A 22,415-nucleotide genomic window follows, 5' to 3' on the forward strand; every position below is an offset into this window, starting at 1 on the left:
ACGATTTATCTCCAGCTCCTCCTCACAACAAGGTCTGGGATCTTGGTCTGTACAGATGTTCAGCCTAAGATATCTGGTGATGTGAGACGTTCACAGATCCAGTCTAAAATCTCCTCACAGACTCATCAAGGTCGCCCCGATAATTTCAAACATGCTTGATATTTAGGATTCAAAATCTGGGTGATTATGTCAGTACAGAGCAGCTGACTGTACTGCCAAGCGACGGCAACATTCAAGCCCTCGAGGCCAAAGTTAGCTAGCTTACAACTGTTGACGGATATGAAATCTCACCTCCAATCTCACCACCGCCGAAGAATAGAAAAAACCTATGCTGACCATTTTCTCATCCAGACTGTGTTTTCACCTTTTGATTTTTGTCTTCTCTCACTGCAAAGTTGCCGCACAGGGTTTACATCTGCTTCTCCATGAGATCACATAAGGTGATGCATTCATGGTCCTCCTGGCACATTAATCTTAATAATAGCCTGTAGTGTGTGATGAGCCATTGATTTCAAATCTTGCGGTGTGTGCAGGTTTGTGATTAGAGAGAGGAACATCTGTGAAGTTGCTCTTTATATGCGTGATGCAACCTGATTTAAAAATCTGTTAGGATTTTAAAACTCACGCAGTTTAAGACTGGATCTGTAAACCTCTCACATTACCAGATAACCAGGGACAAATATTGATACAGACCAAAGTCCCAGACCAGATTTCTCCTCCGATTTTCAGAGGAGTGAATCGGTGATAAATCAGCCTGAGCCCAGTTTAAAGTTCTGAATCTCCGACAAGGAAATCTTTGGGTATTCTTAAGCTTAACAGAAATACTAATTTAATTCAGAACAACAAAGACAGAAAAAAATACACTAATAATCAAATACTTTTTTTGCCATTTTGCTCAGCTCTGGAGAAAAGCAATAACGAGAGAGGGAGTACAAAGAGAAAATCCAAGATGGACAAAGACAGCACATAAAACACAGATGCCAATAAAATAAGAATGAAAAAGACAGCTAAAAGAAGAGCCAGCAAATACAGGAAAATACAAAAAAGGATGGCAGAACTGAAAACTGAATCCAAATGTAAAAAGAAGAATAGCAAACATGAAGAGGTGTTGAGGGAGGATGAATGTCAGGGGGGACGACATGCAGAACGTCTTCTAAATAATCTACAGCTGCCACTTAACACCTCCCAGCAGCCAGAAGTAGTTGTTCTCCTGTATAAGCAAATTCAGAGATAATTGACCTCAACACTATTCTGAGTGAGAGGAGTGAGATGGAGGGAAGCAGAGAGAGAGACAGAAGCAGAGACTGTGCCATGGTGTGAACTGCCATAGAGAGTAAGTGGGAGGTAGTGTTGTCACAGTGCATAATGGTGTTGCTATCATTATCACTGGCTAGAAGAACAAAGAACAGGGAGCTGGTGTGTGTGTTAGTGTGAAGGAGAGAAAGTCAGAGTAAGTTCACGGGTCAAAAGAGCAACAAAGTGTGTGTTCGTGTGTGTGTGTATGTGTGTGAGGCTGTGAGGGTGTTTATTTCTGCAAGTGTAGCAAAGATGTGGAGAACTCTGCATATGTGTTTGAGAGAGAGGTTTCCATTTTAAGGGAACAGCTGCTGGTGGAGGCTGGTGGTGCTGGAGCCGCCCAGGCCCAGATCTGCCTCATGAACTGATAATACAAAAACGTTATTGACTCTGTTCAACACATTTGTCTTGACATTTATCAGCACTGTGACATTTTTGTCCCTCTCCATGTGTACAACCACAACAACAACAAAAATAACTGGTAGAGCACTGCCTCACGTTCCTGCAGTCATACAGTGCTTAGCTTTAAATGGCAAAAAAAAAGGAAAGAACATTTCACTGTGGATTACGTTTTACAGTACTACAGTACAACCTAGAAAAAACACACTTTTGTCACATCAAATGGATCAAATATGGGATAAAAGCGATAAGAACATTAGTACATCAGCTACTTTACCGCTGTGTTAAAGGAGTGCACTTACATCTCTCTAAATATATTTGTACCATTTCTGCAGTCAGGGCCGGAATATCGCTCAACTTACTAGAGGGCTGTTGTCGGGCCTGCTGGGCATGTTTTTTTATATATATAATTTTCTGCTCCATATCTGAATGATGTACCAAGCACATCAGTTTAGCTGTGTGAGCGTCCACGTTTCATCCAGTCAGATTATCAGGAACAGCCGCCATTGCGTTGCATACAGCCATTCATGGACTTTCAGAACTATCTGCAGAGGAAGCACTTGCGAGGCTGCGGCACAGAGAGCATGAAGTTAGACAGTGCAGCGTGTGAACAGTTTAGGCTATTTGTCGCTGAAAATGCTACAACTCCTCAAGACCCGAGCCAACTTCCCGTGTCCTGCTTGTCACCCGCTGATTAAAGTGAAGCCGGTTAGCCCTGAAGTTAATGAGCAAAGTTAGCCTCCCACTGGACCCTGACCAGCCTCATTTAAGGTGGAATGTTAAGGTGGACCAGCTTTTCTCATTATAGTGACAAGCTCAGCTGCTCCTAAACAGAAAATGCAGAAATGTTTGGCTCTGTTGAGTTAGAGAGATAATTATTGATCCTAACTTAAAATGTATTTCACTGTTATTAGTGCTGTAACTGTGTAGTTGGGTTATGTTTTATCATTTATTTAAATTAGTTCATAGTTTGTTGTATGTATCCATAATTTAAAAAAGATCAGAGTCTTGGCAATTGAACCTTTCAATGGGCCAACCTCTTTGTAATTTAATTTTTTCCTCAATAGCAAACATGATGGATGTCAGAGGAAAGATCGGACAGAGTTGATGTCTCATGGAGTTGACAAAAATTTATATATTTATTAATTTAAATGCGGCCATATGAGGAGCCATTACTGTATATTTAGTTAGTAAAAGTTCTGTTAATGCTAATCAAAATACTGATTTTTAAAGCATGACTCTTTTTTAGTTTTGATTTAGTGACTACGGACTTGACCTGTTTTAGTTGAGATACACCCAATAGCAATAATATTTCAAGACTTTATTAAAAAAGGTAGAAAGCTTATCAGTACTCGAGCAGCATTCCCACCTTTTTGGAGACCAGGAAGTGAGAAAGGAGTCTTGATAAAGCTAACCCCATTTATGCCTGATTAAATTATGTTTATGAAGAAATCTGACAGAGTTATCAAAACTGTGGGACGCATCTTTAAAGGGCCAATATTTTCACAAATAAAATATATTTTAAAACAAAGATGATTATAGCATTACATTTTTACACTGATGTTGTCAGTACATACTGTTACTTTTGGATTTTGAAGGCTTTTAACACATTTTTTAATTGTTTTAAATTCTAAATTTCTGTCTGGGACAAGGCTGTTTTCTGGCATGGGACAAGTTTAGAGGTTAAAAAAATGAAAGCAGATCAAAATTATTTATAAATCATATTTATGTAAAGTATATAAATCCCTCAAAAATAATGTTTCACCCCAGAAACAGAATTAGTGTCTTGATATGTTATGTTTTTTATTGTTGTTTGTTTTTATAAGACATGATTTGTCCCAGTTGTTAATAATGGATGGTGTACTTAAACTGTTAAGAGTCAATATGTTGTTCTATTTCACCTTCAAATATGCCTTTGCAATAAAAAAGCCATTCTTTAATGTCGCCAAACGTCATTTTGTGCTTTAAGTTCAGGCACCTTTTTAGCACTGGTATCGGATCACACCCAAACGATATCCAACCCTACTCAGTTAGGAGCAGAAATAGGTAGAAATCATCATCGAAGGATAAAGATGACAATATTTTTGTTGTCAACACGTAAGAGCCACATTCCTGTGTGTTGCAGACCTTGACATATTCATTTTACAGGCACTTACGTCTACAATGATTGAAAAAGTGCATTCAGCCTCGGTGGGAACACGAGCTAGATGTTGTCAAAAATTTTATGAGCTACATTGTTGTCAAAAAATTACTAATAACCAAAAATAAGCCACTCTCTTTCTCATTACAATGAACATAAACACTGGTTTATTTTAAGTCAGTGGCACCACTTACACCGTCCTGCTGCTGCTCTAGTACACCAAATCTGTATTAATCCACGTCTGAGAATAGTCCCAAACAAATGCACTACTCATGCCCGTTTGATCGATGTTTGCTAAAAACTACGGCAGGCTTTTTTAGGAAGTAATCAAAAACAAATAGGCTTGGAGCTGAGAGTCACAGAGAGGTTAGAGAGGTCACAAAGTATTGGCGAGATGGAGTAACACATTGTTGGTTTTGGTCTTTTCTTAAAAACCAGCTTTGTCCTTTTTATCGTTTGCCCAGTGCAGCTAATTGATGAGGAGTCCGAGTAGAAATTAGCGGCAAAAATAAAGCCAACACACGCCAGGGGGGTGTTACAGCCGAGTGCCTCCCTTCAGATCTCTGCTGATTATCCCTGTCTGTTGCATCCTTCATCTCTCTCCGTCGCTGCCCCTCCCTCTCATGCTAAATGGAAGCTGTGTATTGCCGCGTTAGAAAGCCAGTCACATCCCTCTCACTCTTCTTTTTAGCCCCTCTCTCCGAGTCTCTCCCTCTCTCTTTTTCATTTCCCACCTCTACCTTTCTCTCTGTCTATCCTTGACACTCTCTCCCTCTCCCTCTCTTTTCCCTCTCCCGCTCTGCTCCCTCCAGCCTTCGCTCTGTCCACGCCGACACCCTCGACTGAGTCTGCCAGAGTCACGGCCTTCACAGCCTGACAAGAATTCAGTGCCTGCTTCTGTGTGTGTGTGTATGTGTGTGTGCGCAAGTGTGTGTGTGTGTGTATCTGTGTCTTCAAGCATAGATGAAATATGAGCTGTTAAATATGAATGCGAGGGTTATGTTCCGATGCCGTGTAGTCACGTCACTCATGCATGGAGGAGTAGTAGGAAAAAAAAGTCCATGGACATATACACACACATATGGCGATCAGTGTGTATGACAAGTAACTGCAGAGCTTCTGTGGTATTATTCTGCATCACATTTGCTATCCATTTGTCTGTGATACTTGCCACACACACACACACACACACAAACACACACAGAGAGGCAGGCCCTGGATTCAGGCTTCACTGACTTTAAACCTTGCTCAGGCTGACAGTAATTTCTGCCTCCAAATTACATTCCAATGGCTTCATAAATCTGCTGCCTCCTCCTCCGCCTCTTTCTCTTTCCCCCCCGTCTTCCTGCCTCTGCTTCTCTATCTCCCCCTCTTCTCTGCCGTCCCCCCGTCTCCTTCCTCTCTCCCTTTACTCCAGCCTCACTTCATTTTTCCTGTATAAACCTCCACCCTCCTCCTTCCCACTCCGCCTCTATATCACCATCTCTCTTTCTCCCTTCCTCTCCTTCTCCTTCCACCCCTATCACTTGTTTTCTCGTTTCCCCCACACTCCTTCTCTCTGGCGCTCGCTCAGTAAATGAGAAACAGGGAGGCAGAGATGGGGAGGTTACGTGTGCGGGGTAGTTAAACAGTCACACACACACATAAATCCATACAGATACATACACACACACGTTCATGAACACACACACGCGCGCTCACAGATGTGCTCACAAACACAAAGAAATGTGTAAATACACGAGCACACATCCACAGTCAAACATCATAAACAACACATTACACTTTGATTGAAAGACAAGCATTTGTGCTGCCATATATTTGCCCTGCCTCGAAATTGACTTGCGGGCGTGCGTCTGCACACACGCACACACATTTGCATGTATAAGCGCGTGCACGCACACGGCCTTTTTAATGAGAGTGTTCATTTTACAGATAGTGCCTCTAGGTGAAATAATTGCCAATGTTGGGCCCTGATGGCTGGTCCAAGTGTTCTCAGGCCAGTTGTCTTTATGGGCCATGGCGGGCCACGAACACACCCCTCATCTCCCTGACTGCCGCTTTAACTGCTGCTCTGCTGCAGCCGACACACACAAACACGCGATGGAGACATGGGCATAATATGCATAAGCACACAATGTAGACACCGGCTTACGCATTAACACTAAACACACACGTACACACGCGCCGAGGCAGAGGCCAGCAGAGAACAATAGGGCCGTCTGACAATGGGGCTCAGAGGAATTCTCTCCTCCATATTAATATTCAGCAGAGTGGATGTAGAGAGAGTGTGTGTCAGCAGGGACGCATGCTCATCAACCTCGCTAACACTGGGGTTAGGCAGCCACATGATTACAAAGTGCTCAGACTTTGGTCCCCAGCCCCGTAACTATTAATCCCTAGCTCCTACTCCCTCACTTCCTATCTCCTTGCTCCCTACAGTGCACTGAGCGAGCACGCTGCCAAGTATCACAGCTGTCACTTTTCTTTGCTTTCCATTTTCCGAATTATTCTGAACAGCCTGATGGAGCAAAGGGTGGATGGGAATGGAGATTTGATATTGTCAATTTCCCACTGCCACCCACTGCAGTGTTTCAAATTTGCGATAATGCACGTGAGGAGGTCATCTGGAGGAGAATTTGGGGAAACAAAAGATTTAATTTTTCCTGGTAATTTTTGATGAAACCAGCAAAGCACCCAAGTGTGCACTCTTTGTTCGTAGTCTCATCCGCTCCTGTACCCAATGTCAAAGACATATGCAGGTAAACACACCTGTATATGTCACCTCCTTCTGTAAAACATACAAGTTGACCTCCAACAATGCACATATAACTGCTCTGGTCATGTTTCTGTGCATATGTTACCTCCATCTGTAAATCTGTAAGAACATGAATCGCTCATAGCACATCTTTACACATCTGTACACTTTCCTCTAGCAGATGTTTTGTATGAAAAATGCCCGACACATGTCAGAGCTGGAGCTTCCTGTAGCCTTGAGCTCATATGCGTCATCTTTATATGTTTCTTCTCGCACATTTCTCTATATTTGTTCTCGGTTTATTCGGCTGTTATCACCAGCCTTCTCCACTGCCCCACAAAGCAACGAAAAAGATCCTAATATCTGATCGTTAAAGCACAAAGCAAAGAGGAAAACAAAACAGCGAGAGCGTTTGGACTGCACAGAAGCCACAGTGAAAGTCACATACTGCAGCGTGCCTGTCGGCTACACAGTTGTCATTGACTGGCTCACAAGAGCAGAGTGATTTCTGTCCCCCTGAGGAATGAGACGTTCCCTCTGCTCTCTGTTATGCAGGGGGGAAAAAAAAACAAGTACAACAGAAAAGACGCACAGTGAAGAGTCACTCAGGAATGTTTTTGACCTCAACACTAAATGGGTCACCTGCCCAAAGTGTGGGAACTGCTCTCTTTAACTCTTTATTACTGCTTCTGAAAAAGGAGAAGTAAAATAAAGAAATAACATGCAGGAAGAAAAAATAAGTGTTATACAGTGTGAACTATTCACAGGAAAATTGGACTTTACACTTTATTACTGAACATCTCTATGATGATTCAAGTATTTGCTCCTTTTCTGCATCCGCTTACTGTTTTACATCGCTGTAGATCATTTGCCAGCGTTACTAAATTACATTTTGTCTTGATGTCCTTATGTTGCCAGAGAGCAGTTACTCATTTGACTGTGGCTTTACTCTGGAAGGATACAGGACATTAATAAAAGAAATTTAAAACATCCGGGAAGAAAGTAAATGGACTGTGACCTGAGCACCTGTTGGCTGAAACACCTGACAGGTTATTTTCGGACAAATACAAGAAATACATTCTGACAATCTGCACTATTTTTTGAGAAAAGATACTCAATTATGTCTGTGCAAGGGCTGCAACTCATTAGTATTTCCACCACTGATTAATTAATCTTATTCCATTAAATAATCTAATGAAAACATTGAAAAATGCCCACCACAGTTTTGTAAATTTAACATTTAAATTGCTTGTTTTGTCCAAAACACAACAGTATTCAAAATGATATCACAGAAGACCAAGCAGCTATTAATATTCTAGAAGCTGGAACCAGTTAATATTTGACATTCTGGTTAAAAACAGTGACTCAAACTGCTAAATGAGTATCAGTTCTCATTTTACTAATTGATTTACCAACCCCACATTTCAGATCTAGTATATTCTAAGCTTTTGTTCTTATTCTAAATAAACATTCAGACCAGCACAGTTGTCATTTTCACAGCCAGCACCCATGTTGTGTAAGTAGCAAATGTACTCGCACCCATCTGCGCACCCATGAGCGTGTAGGTCTTAAAATGAGGTGTGGTCAGGCTCACTGTTGGCATGTTGCTACTGTGAGGCAGCAGAGGCGGTAGCACCAAGCACCAAAATCTGATCTAAATCCAATAGCACATTAATTTTTTTTATTTAAAGGGCGATTTATTCAGAGAGTAAGATGCGCCTAAAGGCAAGTTCACACAACGTGCATACATTCTGCTTGTTACACACACACTAGGGTTGAAGGTGGGTGAAATAATACATCATTAATGAGGAAAAAATTAATTACACTCTCTTCAATGTGAGCATAGCAGAGAGCAGAGCTGTCGTCTGACCCCACACTATACAAGAGGCACTGCACGTTTAAGCACAAGGAGCAGCGTAACTTTATTGATTATTTCAGAAGCTGAACGTTTATTTCTGTTTCCTCTGTCAAGTTTATAACAACAGTTTTTAGTTTTGCTGCTGAAATGTCACATGATATTTGCTGCAGTGACATAACCGCTCTTACTCATAGACTGTAAAATAATGGACGTAGCTACTGTGACATCACCCATTGGTTTTGAAGCCTCGAGTTTAGCATTTTGGCCATCAGTGTTTTGTTTTGGTGCCAGAAGTGACTGTATTAGGGTGAAAAGCTGGTGCTGTGGAGGAGTATGGAGTGGATCTGGACACTATCAACAGACAGCCTGTCACTCAAAGCATCCTGCCTTTATTATGCTTAACTTTAAGGCTTAATAAAATGTAAACAGGTGAGTTATATAAAAATACATCCTCCGTACAGTTGTCATAAAGGGGGAAATTAGTATTAGAGACCAAAACCGTCCGTTTTTTGCACCAGGCTGTAAACATGTTTTTTCTTTTGTAAAGTTGGGCATTTTAACATGGGGGGGGTCTGTGGGGATTGACAGGCTTCTGAAGCCAGCCTCAAGTGTCCATTCAAGGAACTGGAACTTACATTTTGGCTTCATGTTTCAGCCCTAGAGGATGCCGCTTCCTCTTACTGCAGAAAACTGCTCGCTTGCCCAGTTTACCAAATCTGTTATGTATATAGCAATGCGCCAGGCGCAGGTGCACCTGGCTTTTAAAGGTAATGATGAGATGACCCTCTGATTAGTTGAATTCATATCACGCCCAAAACCCACCTATGACTAACGAAGGGAATAAATACAACTCCTCTGCCCCTTGCGCCTTACTTTGCAGCAACATTATGCACCGTTAAACTTGCAAAACGAGCTGGACAAACACTAAATGCACCTGCACCGTGCACTTAAGACCAAGCGCTATAGAGCGTTTAAATAGGGTCCAGTTAATCAACATCTTCACTTTTCAACTGTATAGCTTGTTATTCAAGACAAAATGGAACTTTGTATTGCACAGTTGTTGACCTCACATTGACCTACCTTTACCACCCAGATTAGAAGTCAAGAGTTTTCTATGCTGTCTGAATTTGAAAGTGAAAGAGGTTGCCACTGCTAGGACACTCGGCTATGTCAGTTTTTATAGATTCCTAATGAGCATGCCCTTAAAAAATCTGCACTTATTAACATCAAAGGCAGGGAAAGTATATGAAAGAGGAGATAAACTCAATGAGCACTCAAAGCTCCTTTGTGATCCAGTTAAATGCAGCTGGTTCCATGTCAAGGTGCATCTATTCACCTCTAACAGGTTTTATGTAATCTCTTTCTTGGAGGTTAACCGGTATATTCAGGTGTTGCATAAATGTTGTGTGGCGCTAATGTGGCAATTAATAAGGGACATATTTCATTTGAAAAGTGATTCTGTTGCTTCAACAATTTATTGAAACATTATGACAAACAGAAGTCAGTGACTTTGTACACTTTCCTCTAACCTTCCTCAACACTCTGATGAATGTTGTTTTCAGATCCTCCTCTCTGCTAAATGACTCTCTCTTCTCTCTTAACTCCCTGCTCTGATCCATGCTCCCTAATGCTCCCCATTTCCTCCCTCTCCTCTTCCCCAACACACTCCCCGCAGCTAGGCTTCTGAAAATCCATCACAAAAAGTTTTAAGGACAGTTTCGACATTATACAGATAGAGCCTCACATATTGATGTCTAATGGGCAATGGCAGTGAGCTGTGGAAATGCTGCTGATGTTCAATATTCACATCTTGTCCGGCACAGGCAGACATTTTGCCTGCGGTAGGCAAAGATTAGTGCAGAGTGTAAGGGTAGTTTTGGACCAGACACTGCCACCAATTAAGGGGACTTGTTTTAAAACGACAGTTACTGTCATTAAAGGTGACATCTGCTTTTAATACATGACTGATGACATCCAATTAAAAGTCTTCATTTGAATTATGGTTTGACTTCGGAGCTACTTAAAAGCTTTGCCCTCCAAAATACTAACATGAGAGGATTTAATTATTTTGAAGCATTAGACATCAATCAATGAATTACAAAAGGAATGGAATAAAGAGGGTATAGCATTTTATAACTCTCATACAGCACCAAACATAAAGCTGTGTATACATCCAGCCTGCCCTTGAACCGACCATTATCTCATTTCTCCTTAAATGCCAATCACAAAGTCGATGCATTTTGCAAACAATGTCTATTTAGCATTCTCTGCCGTCTTGAGCTGTTTTCATTACGCATGTTAGCCGCACTCTGCACATATAAATCAGTTTACTATGCCACAAACTGGATATCAGTCTGGGAGCTGTTTTATAAAAAGGACAATTTATCTCACCACACACTGCCCAACTTCATCCCACTCCGACCACATAACTACCCCACTAAACTGCACACCCAATTAAACACATTCCTTTCCATTTGTGGAACCAGTTAAAACACCAAATCTAAAATTGAAACACACACACAGTCACCCTGAGTTCAAGATGTATGGCGCACCATTAGGGATGATTCTAAATACCCTTCAAGGATACATACACGCGCAGACATGAGGCTGTTGACCAACTTCTTCACAGCTGCAGCATGTGTCCTTTGAAAATGAAAATGAGGACGGCTTTATTTGTCTCTATTTGTGTTTAAGCAAACTGCATGATAATTTCCCAGTTGGCTATGTAGTCTACTTACTCTGGGATGAAGTGAACAGGCGAATGTGAGCAGCGGAGCAGTTAATGGCCTTGATGAATCTGTCTCTGTACACTCAGTATGCCTGATGAAAACCTTATATTTCTAAAGCCAGTGTACACTTGGGGGTTTGATTCTGCACGCGAGATACAGGCACTTAACGCGTGGTGGTTAATGAAAGCTCAAAAGCTTTGTGTGAAGAAAAAAAAAAAAAACAGAAATAAAACATGGAGTTACCTTAATGGGAGGTTTGTGTCCGTTGGGAGCTTAGTGTTGCGCATATGCAGGGTTGACCTTCAGGAAGTATTTTCACGAGGTACTTAATTTTAAAAGGTATAACCGTTCTGATGGGGATAATTATTTTGTCCATAGCTTTTAGTATTCCATATTGTGCCAACGTTGAAATTCAAAAGTACATCTTGGCGTCACTTAAAGACAGCTGTTATAAAAAAAAAAGACAGGAAAGCATTTCATTTATGCAGTCCTGTAAAAGCACCTTAACTTTTATTTATTTTAGCCATAAAGACGGAAAATACACATAAGCCGCTGTGCCAATATTTGAATAATTTCCTAATAAAGTACACAAGTTGAAGTGTACAAGTTGCATGACAAATATGTGAGATAACTTAACTGTGCAGACTATTTCATGGCTTTCTGAGGGAGCTGTGGCTCAAAGAGTGGACTGACTGTGACTACTGTTGCACAGACACATTCATAGCTGCGAGCATGTAGGCTCACTTGCTTTTTGTCAACACATCTGACATAAAATACTCAGTTAATGACCACATCAAACCTCCACACGGGTATATAGCATGCATGCTGGTATCTTTATTAAAGTGAATTAGTAATGACTCACCCTCATCCATGAATCATGCATCTATAACAGCCTGATTTTTACATATGATCCATGATGATGAAGATACATAAAAATCAAAATGCATTGCAAAAATAGCATATTGCCAATATTTTAGAGAGTTTTACAAATCATATTTTCCGGGGAGCTCGTCAGGGGTGTAGTGCTGTTTGTTTAAGTACCAGAGAACACCTGTGTGAAGCTGTGGCTGGTTTCGAAGGTTATGTAACCACTGTTCCTGCAGTAGCCAGTTCACATACACCAGACAACTAAATATAAAATGAAAGGATGTTTTGCTGCCTTACTTTTTTTACAATCAATTCACCAGGCTGCTCAAAGGCTACCACCAGCAGCTACAAGCAAGTTTAAAGGTGGAATATTTTCTTGCATGTCACTCAAAGCATGGACTTGACGTCGTGAATCAGTCACCACACCTTAAAAGTTAATATGACAACTTCACCCGTTCCATTTGTTTTTAATGGATAATGCTTTAGTGATGATTGGATCAAGCACTTAAAAACATTTACATGAATTTAAACCGGATTATGCGAATTATGTGAATATTCTATTTCCTCACTTGGAGAAAAAAAGTAGCAGAGCGACGTTCTGGTGCGCTTCGGCAGGAATACACCCCTGGAGCTCATGTGTTATTAAGAGGAGCTGAGCACCTCCAGCTCCCCTTAAGTTCGCACCCTTATTTAGGCAATATTGTATTATATATTTCTTGCAATTGAATCCCTAAGATTTGGACTGACTTAATAATAAAAGGTAGTTAAAGAGCTTAAAACTGGCAGGCTCTTGTTATGCACTCATTTCTTTTGTGTTAAAAACAGCCCATTGTGCGTGGTTTAAGAAGGATTTTCCTCTTTCTACATTTCAGATACCTTGTTACTCTAATTCATCTCTGAATGAGAAGTCTAATACTGTACTTGTCTGCTGTCTCCTCTCAGGGTGGTGCTCTCTAACACTCAGCCAGCTGTCCTGCTGAAGCAAACACCAGTGACATCTACCTTGGGGGATACTAGATGGCGGTGCATTTCTGCTAACCTGTGGAGGAACTTTTCACACTGAGCCACGTGACTGGCCATCACAGCGCCGCTCAGAGCGTACTACGTACAGTACACACGGCCAGCGTGCTTTGCTGCCTCTGAAGATCATCTGTGTGAACTGAAAAGGAAGTGATCAAAAATTTAACAGAGGAGAGTGAGGCAGAAAGTGAGAGGGAGGAAGAAAGAAACCTCTGGACTCTTACAGCCTGTATTTTGCACCAGGCCAACCTGTCCATCACAGCCTCAAACGTACTCATTACCATCACTGAACTGTGAAATCTATGTTGTAATAATTGTTATAATACAGCTAATAACCGTAAGGACTCTTTGCTGGATTTTTCTGAGCTGCGGAAATCCCACTTATTCTCTCCTTGTTGCTCATTAATTAAATCCACTACCTGGTTATTGAAAGCAAGCGTAGCACAGCACTGTACTATTTCTGCATGACCCAGTGCTTGCATGAGTATCCAGGATTGCTTTTGACTTCGAAGAAGGACCCTTGAGCCGTCAACCATCTTCTGACTGTCTGCCCAACTGTAGCGTTTGGGTGTGGAGCGGTGGTTTCAGAATTAGGCCTCTGGACACTCGTTGAAGATGACTTGAGTTGGCAGGCCTAAAAGCCCCTTACCCCAGAGAGAAAGAGAGCTTGGCAGTAGGACACACACACACAACACACAAATGTGGGTGCCGAGGCGGCTTTGAGCCATGCTGGTGTTGCTACTCGCGGAGCCCTGGAGTACAGGCTATCATCATCCCTATCATCATTCACCCAAGCTGAGGAAGATTCAACGGCCCCGAGGAGCGAGGCTACACTTGTGAACGATTCAAAGAAGACTGGGAAACTGCGCTAACACACAGAGATCCACAGATACATCCTCAATCACACACACACAGACACACTAACACTCTTCTCTACAAATCCTTGATACAGGAAAAACAAAGCTGCGGCGGACGTGAAAGGCACAGAGACTGAGCAGGTTAGCAAGCCCTCTGCAATCACACCCTGGGTCGATCAGACCTTTTACACACACTCACACTTTCTTCCTGCATTCACCGCAATGAGGAACAGCACACTTATATCTTCCTTTCAGCTACATGATAGGAAAAAAACAAACACACGGGCTCTGTGCTCACACAAAGGCTTTTATTTCAGAACATGATTGAAATGTTAGGGGGGGGGGGGGGGCGTCGCAAAGGGAGAGGAAGGCGAATGCGGAGGCGAGAAAGCTGAGGCCTAGAGGGAGTGAGAAAGAGAAGGTGGGGAAAAATAAGAGGTGGGGGGTCTACTGCATCTAAATGAAAAAGAGAAACTAAGTCGCCATGAGGGAGAGGGAGAGAGGAGGTCTGGGCTGGAGGACTGAACCAGAGCTGATTGATCCAATCTCGGTGTGTAGGAATCAACAGACGACTGGAGAGGAAACGATAAAAGAGGATTAGAAAGAGAAAAAGAGACAGGGGAGGAGCGGAGGAGGGCGACTGCACGGACACTTCTGTAAACAAACCTGAGAGTGGATATAATGAAAGATTATGAAGGGGAGGAGGTGGTGGTGGTGGTGGGCTGATGGGAGAGGGAGACGGCGTGAAAGATAAAGATGTACAGAGGGGAGAGCGCCATAAGGGAGAGTGACAGTTGGACAGAGTGAGACAGCGAGGCAGGGAGGAAGACAGAAAATCTAAGGATCATTAAGGACGTGTCGATAGGAGACCTTGGCATGTAGGCAAAAACACACGTACAGATTTGTGCCAAGAGGATATTTTTGAAAGGGAAGCGGGGATAGTGTGGCACCGAAGCATATGCTAGTTGATATTCATAGAGCATTCCCAATATGGTCTCAGCTCCTACCTTGACACTCCCTCTTGTGTGCATGTGTTTCTCCCCCTTACTTTATCTGTCTCTCAAATGCTGGGAATGCTTGGAAATCGTCAAGATTTAAGCTAAAAATACCATTAAGAAAAGAGAAAAATAAAGTCTGGGTCCATGCCGAACTGCGCGGCACACACAGTCTTTTTCACCCTTAGATATCAAATGCTGCCTGTGTCGAGCAGAGACAGGAGCTGGTTGTTGTTGATGCAGATCTCTTTCACACACACACTTATGGAGGCACAAACAAGCATAAACAGGTACACAAATGCAGCTATTTTTTACACCTATCTTACAGCAAAAACAACACCGACCATTCTTCTTTTTGCAGCAAACTCAGCTAATACTGACTTGAGTCTTCACTGCCAGGAACTCATTTCCCCTCTCCTCCGCTGACTGACTGTCCAACTCTCCATCTGTCTCCTCGCCTCCATCCCTCCCTCCCTCCCTCCCTCCGTCTCCTCTATTGTTGCCATCTCTTGTTTGCTTTGCATGGATTTTGACTGCAGCCAAGGGGCAATTTTGCATCTAGCACTGAGTTCACATACGAACACACACACACATGTACATGCATGCACAGAAGGGGAGGGGGTAAAAAAAACACTTGCCTTTAGAGGATTTGTTTATCAAATGTGCTGTCAAATCATGTCAGGCATTTCACGTCAGGGCACATTTTCCAGCCCCAGGCTACCCAAAAGAAAGGATTCAAACAAGAGTACACCACAATGTAATTTCCACAACTTTCACTACTGTATATTATTCATGTTCTATAAATAGTGTGCCGTGAATGTGAGTGCATGGAGATCATTTTTATCTGAATTGTAAATTTATGTTATTGATGTCGGTGTCAGGGATTCGCTAGGAGAAAAGTCATAAAACATCGACTGAGGAACGTATTAATGTTGCAGAAAAATGCTTCTCTGTAAAACATCTCGCTAAAACATTTCTGGGGATTTCAAGACCGCTTTCCTGAATAATTTATAGAAATTTCACGAACAATAACAACCAAGAGAAAACATGCATTATACATGTCAGCTTGTACCGAGACTCTGTTCTGTATGTGAATGCTTTGTGCTCAGTGTGTTTACTTATTTGTGTGTGCCTTTCTCTGTGTGTGTTTTGGTCATGACCTCAAACAGATGCCCTGTGTTTGTGAATATACAGTCAGAAACCTGTGAAATCCTGCTCCTCTGTTTCTTCATCCACATGTATTCTCTTTATAATTTAATCTGAGGGTCAGATAAAGTGCAGTCACAACAAGTTTACCACATCTGGTGTCTTCAAAGCAATCAACAGCACTGTGTGCAATTAATCTGATTTCCCTCTCCCCGATCTCTCCTCCATTTTAGTTTCATGTCAGTCACTCCATTTCAGTTAATCTCTCCATAAAAAAATTTTCCTCTCTTATTTTCCCTCCCTGCAACTGTCACTGTCCAATTTTCTCCATCTTTGTCATCCTTTTGCTTTCTCCGATTCTTGTAATCTCCCTCGCCCGCTCACTCAACCCTTCATCACACTCTCTGCCTCTAAATGTCCATTTGTCTTCTGCTTGGTCGCTCTGACCCATATAATACTGGACAGCCCCTATAAAGTATGTCTGCCTATTCAATCCCCACATCTTCTCCACTTTAGATAAAAGAAAAACTTTACTTTTATCAGCAGGTTGAAAATACAGCACATAAGTTAAGCAGTAGAAAAGGTTAACTTTGTGGTTGTGCTTTTTTCTGACAGCTCTTTCTACTTCCTCTTTCAATGTAATGAGTTACTTTGATTTCAGAATTGGTGACTGATAGCCTTTGTACTTGTTTTAATCCCATTTCCCATTTCCTCTGTTTCATTTAGGAGCTGTGCACCAACATGGCAGCTGAGAGTCTTGCTGAGCTCCGTGATTGGCTCTTTCTGCTCCTCCTGTGCCTCACCTTATTGGCTGAGGTGCTGGAACTGGCGGCAGCGGCAATCGCCATGGAGACGGGCGAGGGAGATGAGGGCATTGTTTGTCCCTCAGTGTGCCGCTGTGATGAGGGTTTTGTCTACTGCAACGACCGTGGCCTCAGCATAATTCCTCCACTACCCCTAATGGCTGCCATCCTTTACTTGCAGAGCAACCGGCTGAGTAACGCTGGCCTGCCTCCCTCACTGGAACGCAGCACTTCCATACGAGTGATTTACTTGTATGCCAACCAGTTGGATGAATTCCCTATACACCTCCCGCCTTCGTTACGGGAGCTCCATTTGCAGGATAATAATATACGAACGTTACCGAGATCAGCTCTGGCCAAGTTACCATTACTAGAACGTTTGCACCTGGATGATAACTCTATATCCACAGTTAGCATCCAGGAGCGAGCTTTTTCTGGGACTCCACGGCTTCGACTGCTGTTTCTCTCTCGGAACCACCTTTCAAGCATCCCTGCAGGCTTGCCAGCATCCTTGGAAGAGTTGCGTCTGGACGACAATAGAATCAGCACCATCCCCACACATGCCTTTCGGGGGCTCTCCTCCTTGCGACGCTTGGTCCTGGATGGGAACCTGTTGGCCAACACACGCATTGCAGACGACACCTTTTCCCGTCTCTCCAATCTGACTGAGCTGTCACTGGTGAGGAATGCCCTGCAGTCTCCGCCAGTCTACCTGCCGTCGGCTCACCTCGTGCGACTCCATTTGCAAGACAACGGAATGACTCACATACCACGAGGGGCACTGGACGGGATGCGGCGGCTACAGAGGCTGGACCTGTCGGGAAACAATCTGACCACTCTCCCGAGAGGACTTCTGAAGGACACCGAGAGCCTGGAGCTGCTACTGCTGAGAGGAAACCCCTGGTACTGTGGCTGCAACCTTCGCTGGCTCCATGCATGGCTGCACAGCCGTGGGGCAGGGGTTACAGTCAGGGGTCTGACCTGTCAGGCGCCTGAGCCCGTAAGGGGCCAGGCCCTCAGAGAACTAACCTCCCTAATGGAGCAATGTGAAGGCCCCCCTGCTGGTCCCAGTACTGGAATGGGGATGAACCCAGCTGAAAAAGACAGAGGAGGTGACGATGGTGTTGGAGGGGGCCAAGCAGTCGCTTCAGTCCCCCATGGCAGCACCACCACTTCCTCTCTACTGGTCCCCACACAAGGTTCCCTCTTCACCCTGCGAGCCAAGCGGCCGGGCCTTGTTATGCCTCTGCCTCCCGGTGAAGGGGGACAGGTATCTGGAGAGGCCCTGGAGCTGACTGTAAAACCTCTCTCCTCGGACAGTGTACTGGTGAGTTGGCTGTGCCCACAGCCGACACCCTCCTTCCGCCTGTCGTGGCTGAGGTTGGGCAGCAGTGCAGCTCTTGGTTCTATAACAGAGACTCTGGTACCTGGAGAGAGGAGGCAGTACCTCCTCACCCAGCTCACCCCACGCTCCCATTACCTCATCTGCCTGCTGCCACTACGACAGGAGTCCTCCTTTGGGGGTTCCAGCATGGGTTCATCTCGAATTGGCAGCATGGACATGGACAATAAAGACTCTGCCCCAGCCTGCGCTCAGATAGAGACTGGAGAGGCTCTGGTCAGCGCAGGAGGGGAGGGGTCAGATAAAGAGGGACAGGACTCAGAACTAACAGCCCTGCCACTGGCCGGGATCATAGGGGGTGCCACAGCATTAGTAAGCCTGTTGTTAATCTTTGGCATCTTCTGCTGGTATGGACAAAGAGCAGGTTACGTGTCCGGGGACTCAGGCTCGTACAGCAGGGGCCGGGGTGGGAAACATTATGATGACTATGTAGAGTCAGGCACCAAGAAAGACACTTCCATCTTAGAGATCAGGGCCCCTCCTGCAGGGTTTCAGATGACAGCTATGGCCCATCAGCCCCTGCAGCCTAAGCTGGAGGATGTCACCTACATCCACACCATTTTCCCCTCCTCTTCCTCTTCCTCCCAAGCTAACGGGACCTACCGGAGCAGCCACGGAACCGGCAGCCTCAATGGCACCATCCTCAGCCAAACCAGCCACCATCACGTTACTTATGGTACCAACCGTGGCTACAGAGAGGGTGGCATCCCCGACATAGATTATGCCTACACGTGATGATACAGGGACGCACTCCCTGTGCCACGAATGCCAGGCGCCATTTCTGTGATGACGACCTCTCGGCCGGTGGCTGTTTTGTCCTTGGTTTCCAAAGTACCCTCTGTGCCTCTGCTGGTTCAATTCTGATTGGTTTGCTAAGTAGAAAAGACTGGTTTCAGCTATCTTGATTGGACATTGCTATTGAGTGACAGAAGTAACAGTCCTACTATACTCTACTGCTGTATACTACATTATACAGTAGGTCCTTCTTTCAGCGCTACTTATAGTTATAAATGGTTACGTTTTCTCTTTTGGATATCTCAGTGTCTTTCAAACCTACTGTTCTTCTCAGCTCATAATAATACACAGTAACTTATTTGAGGTTGATATACTAGGCTTAGCTGATTTAGCAGGAGATATATTTATAATACGAGGAAAAGGCACTTGATGTGTATAGAGATAGCTCTCATATCTTCCTACCAACTGTAAGCTCTGTGCTGTATAGATAAAAGGGATGACAGAGGGAGAAATCAATGGTTGTTATAACCCACAGATGACAATGCATCATGGTTGACATGAAAAGATGTGTTCCTAGCCCCCTCCTTTTCCTCTAGTTTACTCCCCTCCTTTTTAATTTTTCCTCCTTTCCGCCTCTTTTTTTTTTTGGCTGAGGCTCTTTCCTTTTATTTCTCTCGTGTCTTTTGTGGTGCCGTGAGCAGAGGACGACTTTGTTCTCGCCAAGGGAGCTGACAGCAGTGATAACAGTTCTGACAGAGACGGGAGACACAAACCACAGCATGGGGAGACTAATGAGAGGGAGAGAGGGAGGGAAAGACAGAGCGAGAGAGCGTCGGTAGGGGGGGTGATAGATGGATGGATGGATGGATGGATGGATAGAACGGAAAATAAGACAAGGAGAGAGAGAGGGGGGTGCTGTTTTGGGTAAGGGAGGCACTGAGAGAGGTGTGTGTTGGCTTAAGGCAGAGAGCGAGGACTGAAAATGAGAGAAAAAAGGGAGATAAGTGGGAAAAAAAGGGCGTGTGACAAATGCAGTGGCAGGAGGTAAAAAAGCAGACAAAAGGAAAAGAAGATGGGGGATCGAGAAGGGTGCGGGCGGGGTGACGAAGAGGGGTGACAGCTGGAATAATGTGACATCATCATCCAAAAAATGGCTCAAGTTTAACCCACAGTGTATCCATACTGCACTCAGCAAATACATGACTGATAACAGACTGCGCTCTTTCCTCAAGGACTGATGTTTTGGAAGTTAAAGTCTCACTGAATGACATTTCTTGGACAGTTTCCACCTTGTGCATCATTTATCTTCATCATAACTTCACATGGAAATGTCTGTAGGACATCACAAGGAAGACAATCATACAGAAAGAATCAAAAAAACGTAAAATGATTGCCAAGACTGCAGGACAAATGAGTGGCTTGAAGAGAACTCCTATCTCCCTTTCAGAATTAAGAAAAAGTACAGCATGTACCCAATTTCTATTGTGGTCTGGTCTCATTATTAAATTACCTTTGCAAATGAAGTGAAAGAAACCTAATCATACATCTTATAATAGTAACCCATTATCTTCTAGAGCCTGGTTAAACCTTCTTAATTGAAAAGAAGTTTTAACGGCTAATAATTTTTCAGTGGAAGTCGGAACTGCTCTGGTCTAATTACTCTTTGTTGAAATTCACTCATAACAATCTATCTTCAATTCAATTTAAAAAAAAGTTGTGGTTGTGACAGTCTTTATTGGTATTTAAAGTTAAAAATACAAGAGAGTAGGAGTGGGTGATATGGATCAAATCATCTATTATAATACATGTAATTTTATAGTGTGATATTTATGTGTTGGAACGTAGTATTCGGGATTTCTTGATTGAAAACTGATTATAGGCTGTTTCAAGTGCGACAAAATAAACATTCTAAATGGGTTCAAGTGTATTTCCTGTTGAAATGTTTGTTAATGCAGCAGCTGACAGGATGTTAACAGGGACCAAAGCTGCAACAGAACAGCAATGAAACCATAGAAATAGAGTCTTCTTCTATTTCTATGAACGAAACAGTCCATAGATTAAATTACGAGAAGTGTCATGATTCTAGTCTGAATTAAAAAATGATTCAAATGAGCTTTTGGGTTCAATTATTGAAATCAAAGCATCTTTTTAAAAAAGAAGTAGACAAATTTGAAAATGTAAATGACAGCTATCAGGATATAAAACCAACGATCTGTTGATCTTTACGAATCAAGACTGGATAGCCCAAATGTGGTGTAGCCTTCCATGCTGAAAATAAACTTTATATCAAAAGTTAAATTGAATCGTGACATTAAAATTAAAAGTCAAATCAAACTGTGTCAACCGAACAAATTACAAGGCTTACTGCCTTGTAATTTGTTCGGTTGACACAGTTTGATAGCCCAAATGTGGTGTAGCCTTCCATGCTGAAAATAAACTTTATATCAAAAGTTAAATTGAATCGTGACATTAAAATTAAAAGTCAAATCAAACTGTGTCAACCGAACAAATTACAAGGCAGTAATGTTTGCTTTTGTGTAATACAGTGAGTTAAGCACCTGACAAATAATAAATACTTTATCACATTGACGCAAAAACATGTGAAATTCCAATATTGCCAAAAGTAGCTATGCTTTTTTTTATTTGTAACAAAATGGCCATATACAACCAGAGATATTAACGTGAGAGCTCCCACAAAAAGATTCATGTATTAAATCAGTCGAGGGAAAATTAATCTTTAACTATTCTGATAAATAATAAATCATAAAAGTCATTTTCTAAGAAAAATGCTAAATATTTCCTTGTTCAATCTTACCAATATTGACTTTTTCTTAGTCTTATATGATAGTACACTGAAATCTTTATGTCCTGGACCGTCAGCTGGATGAAACAAGCAATTTAAAGACATCACCCCAGGCAGTAAATTGTTGTGATAGACGCTAATGATTAAGCAATTAATTGAAAAGATAATCGGCATATTAATCATACAGACTCACAAAAGGACATTTGAATTTGGAGTATTTTCAACTTAAGACAAAATAAAAGTCCAAAACATGACTCTAAAACAGCTGAAATTTCCTGATCTGATGCACTCTGTGAGGAAATTAGCTGACTCAGGTCGTCCAGTTCTAAAGGCCTCAGTACAGCGTCGACACAGTTCTGTGAGCAGGGATCACAGCCCGACCGCTACACTGTGCAGTTCAGCAAACAAACATGTACACACGGCATGGAGAAGGAAGCAGCACCTGCTTTCTGACTGCCTCTCGCTGACCCCACTAATATACTTTAAGGGAGGAGGAACTTCAAAGGGAAACGCTAACAAACAGCCAGAGATCAAAAGAGGAAGAGGAGAGGGTAGAGAGGGGGAAAAATAAAGAGTGAGGCAGTAGAGGGGAGGATGGGGATGAGTGATA

At 42.8% G+C, this 22,415-nt stretch overlaps 2 protein-coding genes across 7 annotated transcripts in view; one reads left to right on the forward strand and one right to left on the reverse strand.

Annotated features, from left to right (window-relative positions):
• flrt1b (fibronectin leucine rich transmembrane protein 1b) overlaps window positions 1–21,357 on the forward strand; it is a 43,069-nt gene extending 21,712 nt beyond the window's left edge. For all 4 annotated transcript variants that reach the window (XM_050043206.1, XM_050043205.1, XM_050043208.1 and 1 more), the window contains exons 2-3: window positions 12,987–14,062; window positions 16,789–21,357. In XM_050043206.1, the coding sequence (XP_049899163.1) occupies window positions 16,804–19,002 (2,199 nt within the window). In that variant the 5' untranslated portion in view covers window positions 12,987–14,062; window positions 16,789–16,803 and the 3' untranslated portion in view covers window positions 19,003–21,357. The remainder of the gene's footprint in view (window positions 1–12,986; window positions 14,063–16,788) is intronic.
• macrod1 (mono-ADP ribosylhydrolase 1) overlaps window positions 1–22,415 on the reverse strand; it is a 160,516-nt gene that overhangs the window by 106,787 nt on the left and 31,314 nt on the right. The window lies entirely within an intron of this gene.

Source organism: Epinephelus moara, chromosome 4, assembly GCF_006386435.1.
Source record: "Epinephelus moara isolate mb chromosome 4, YSFRI_EMoa_1.0, whole genome shotgun sequence".
In the NCBI taxonomy this organism is placed as follows: domain Eukaryota; kingdom Metazoa; phylum Chordata; class Actinopteri; order Perciformes; family Serranidae; genus Epinephelus; species Epinephelus moara.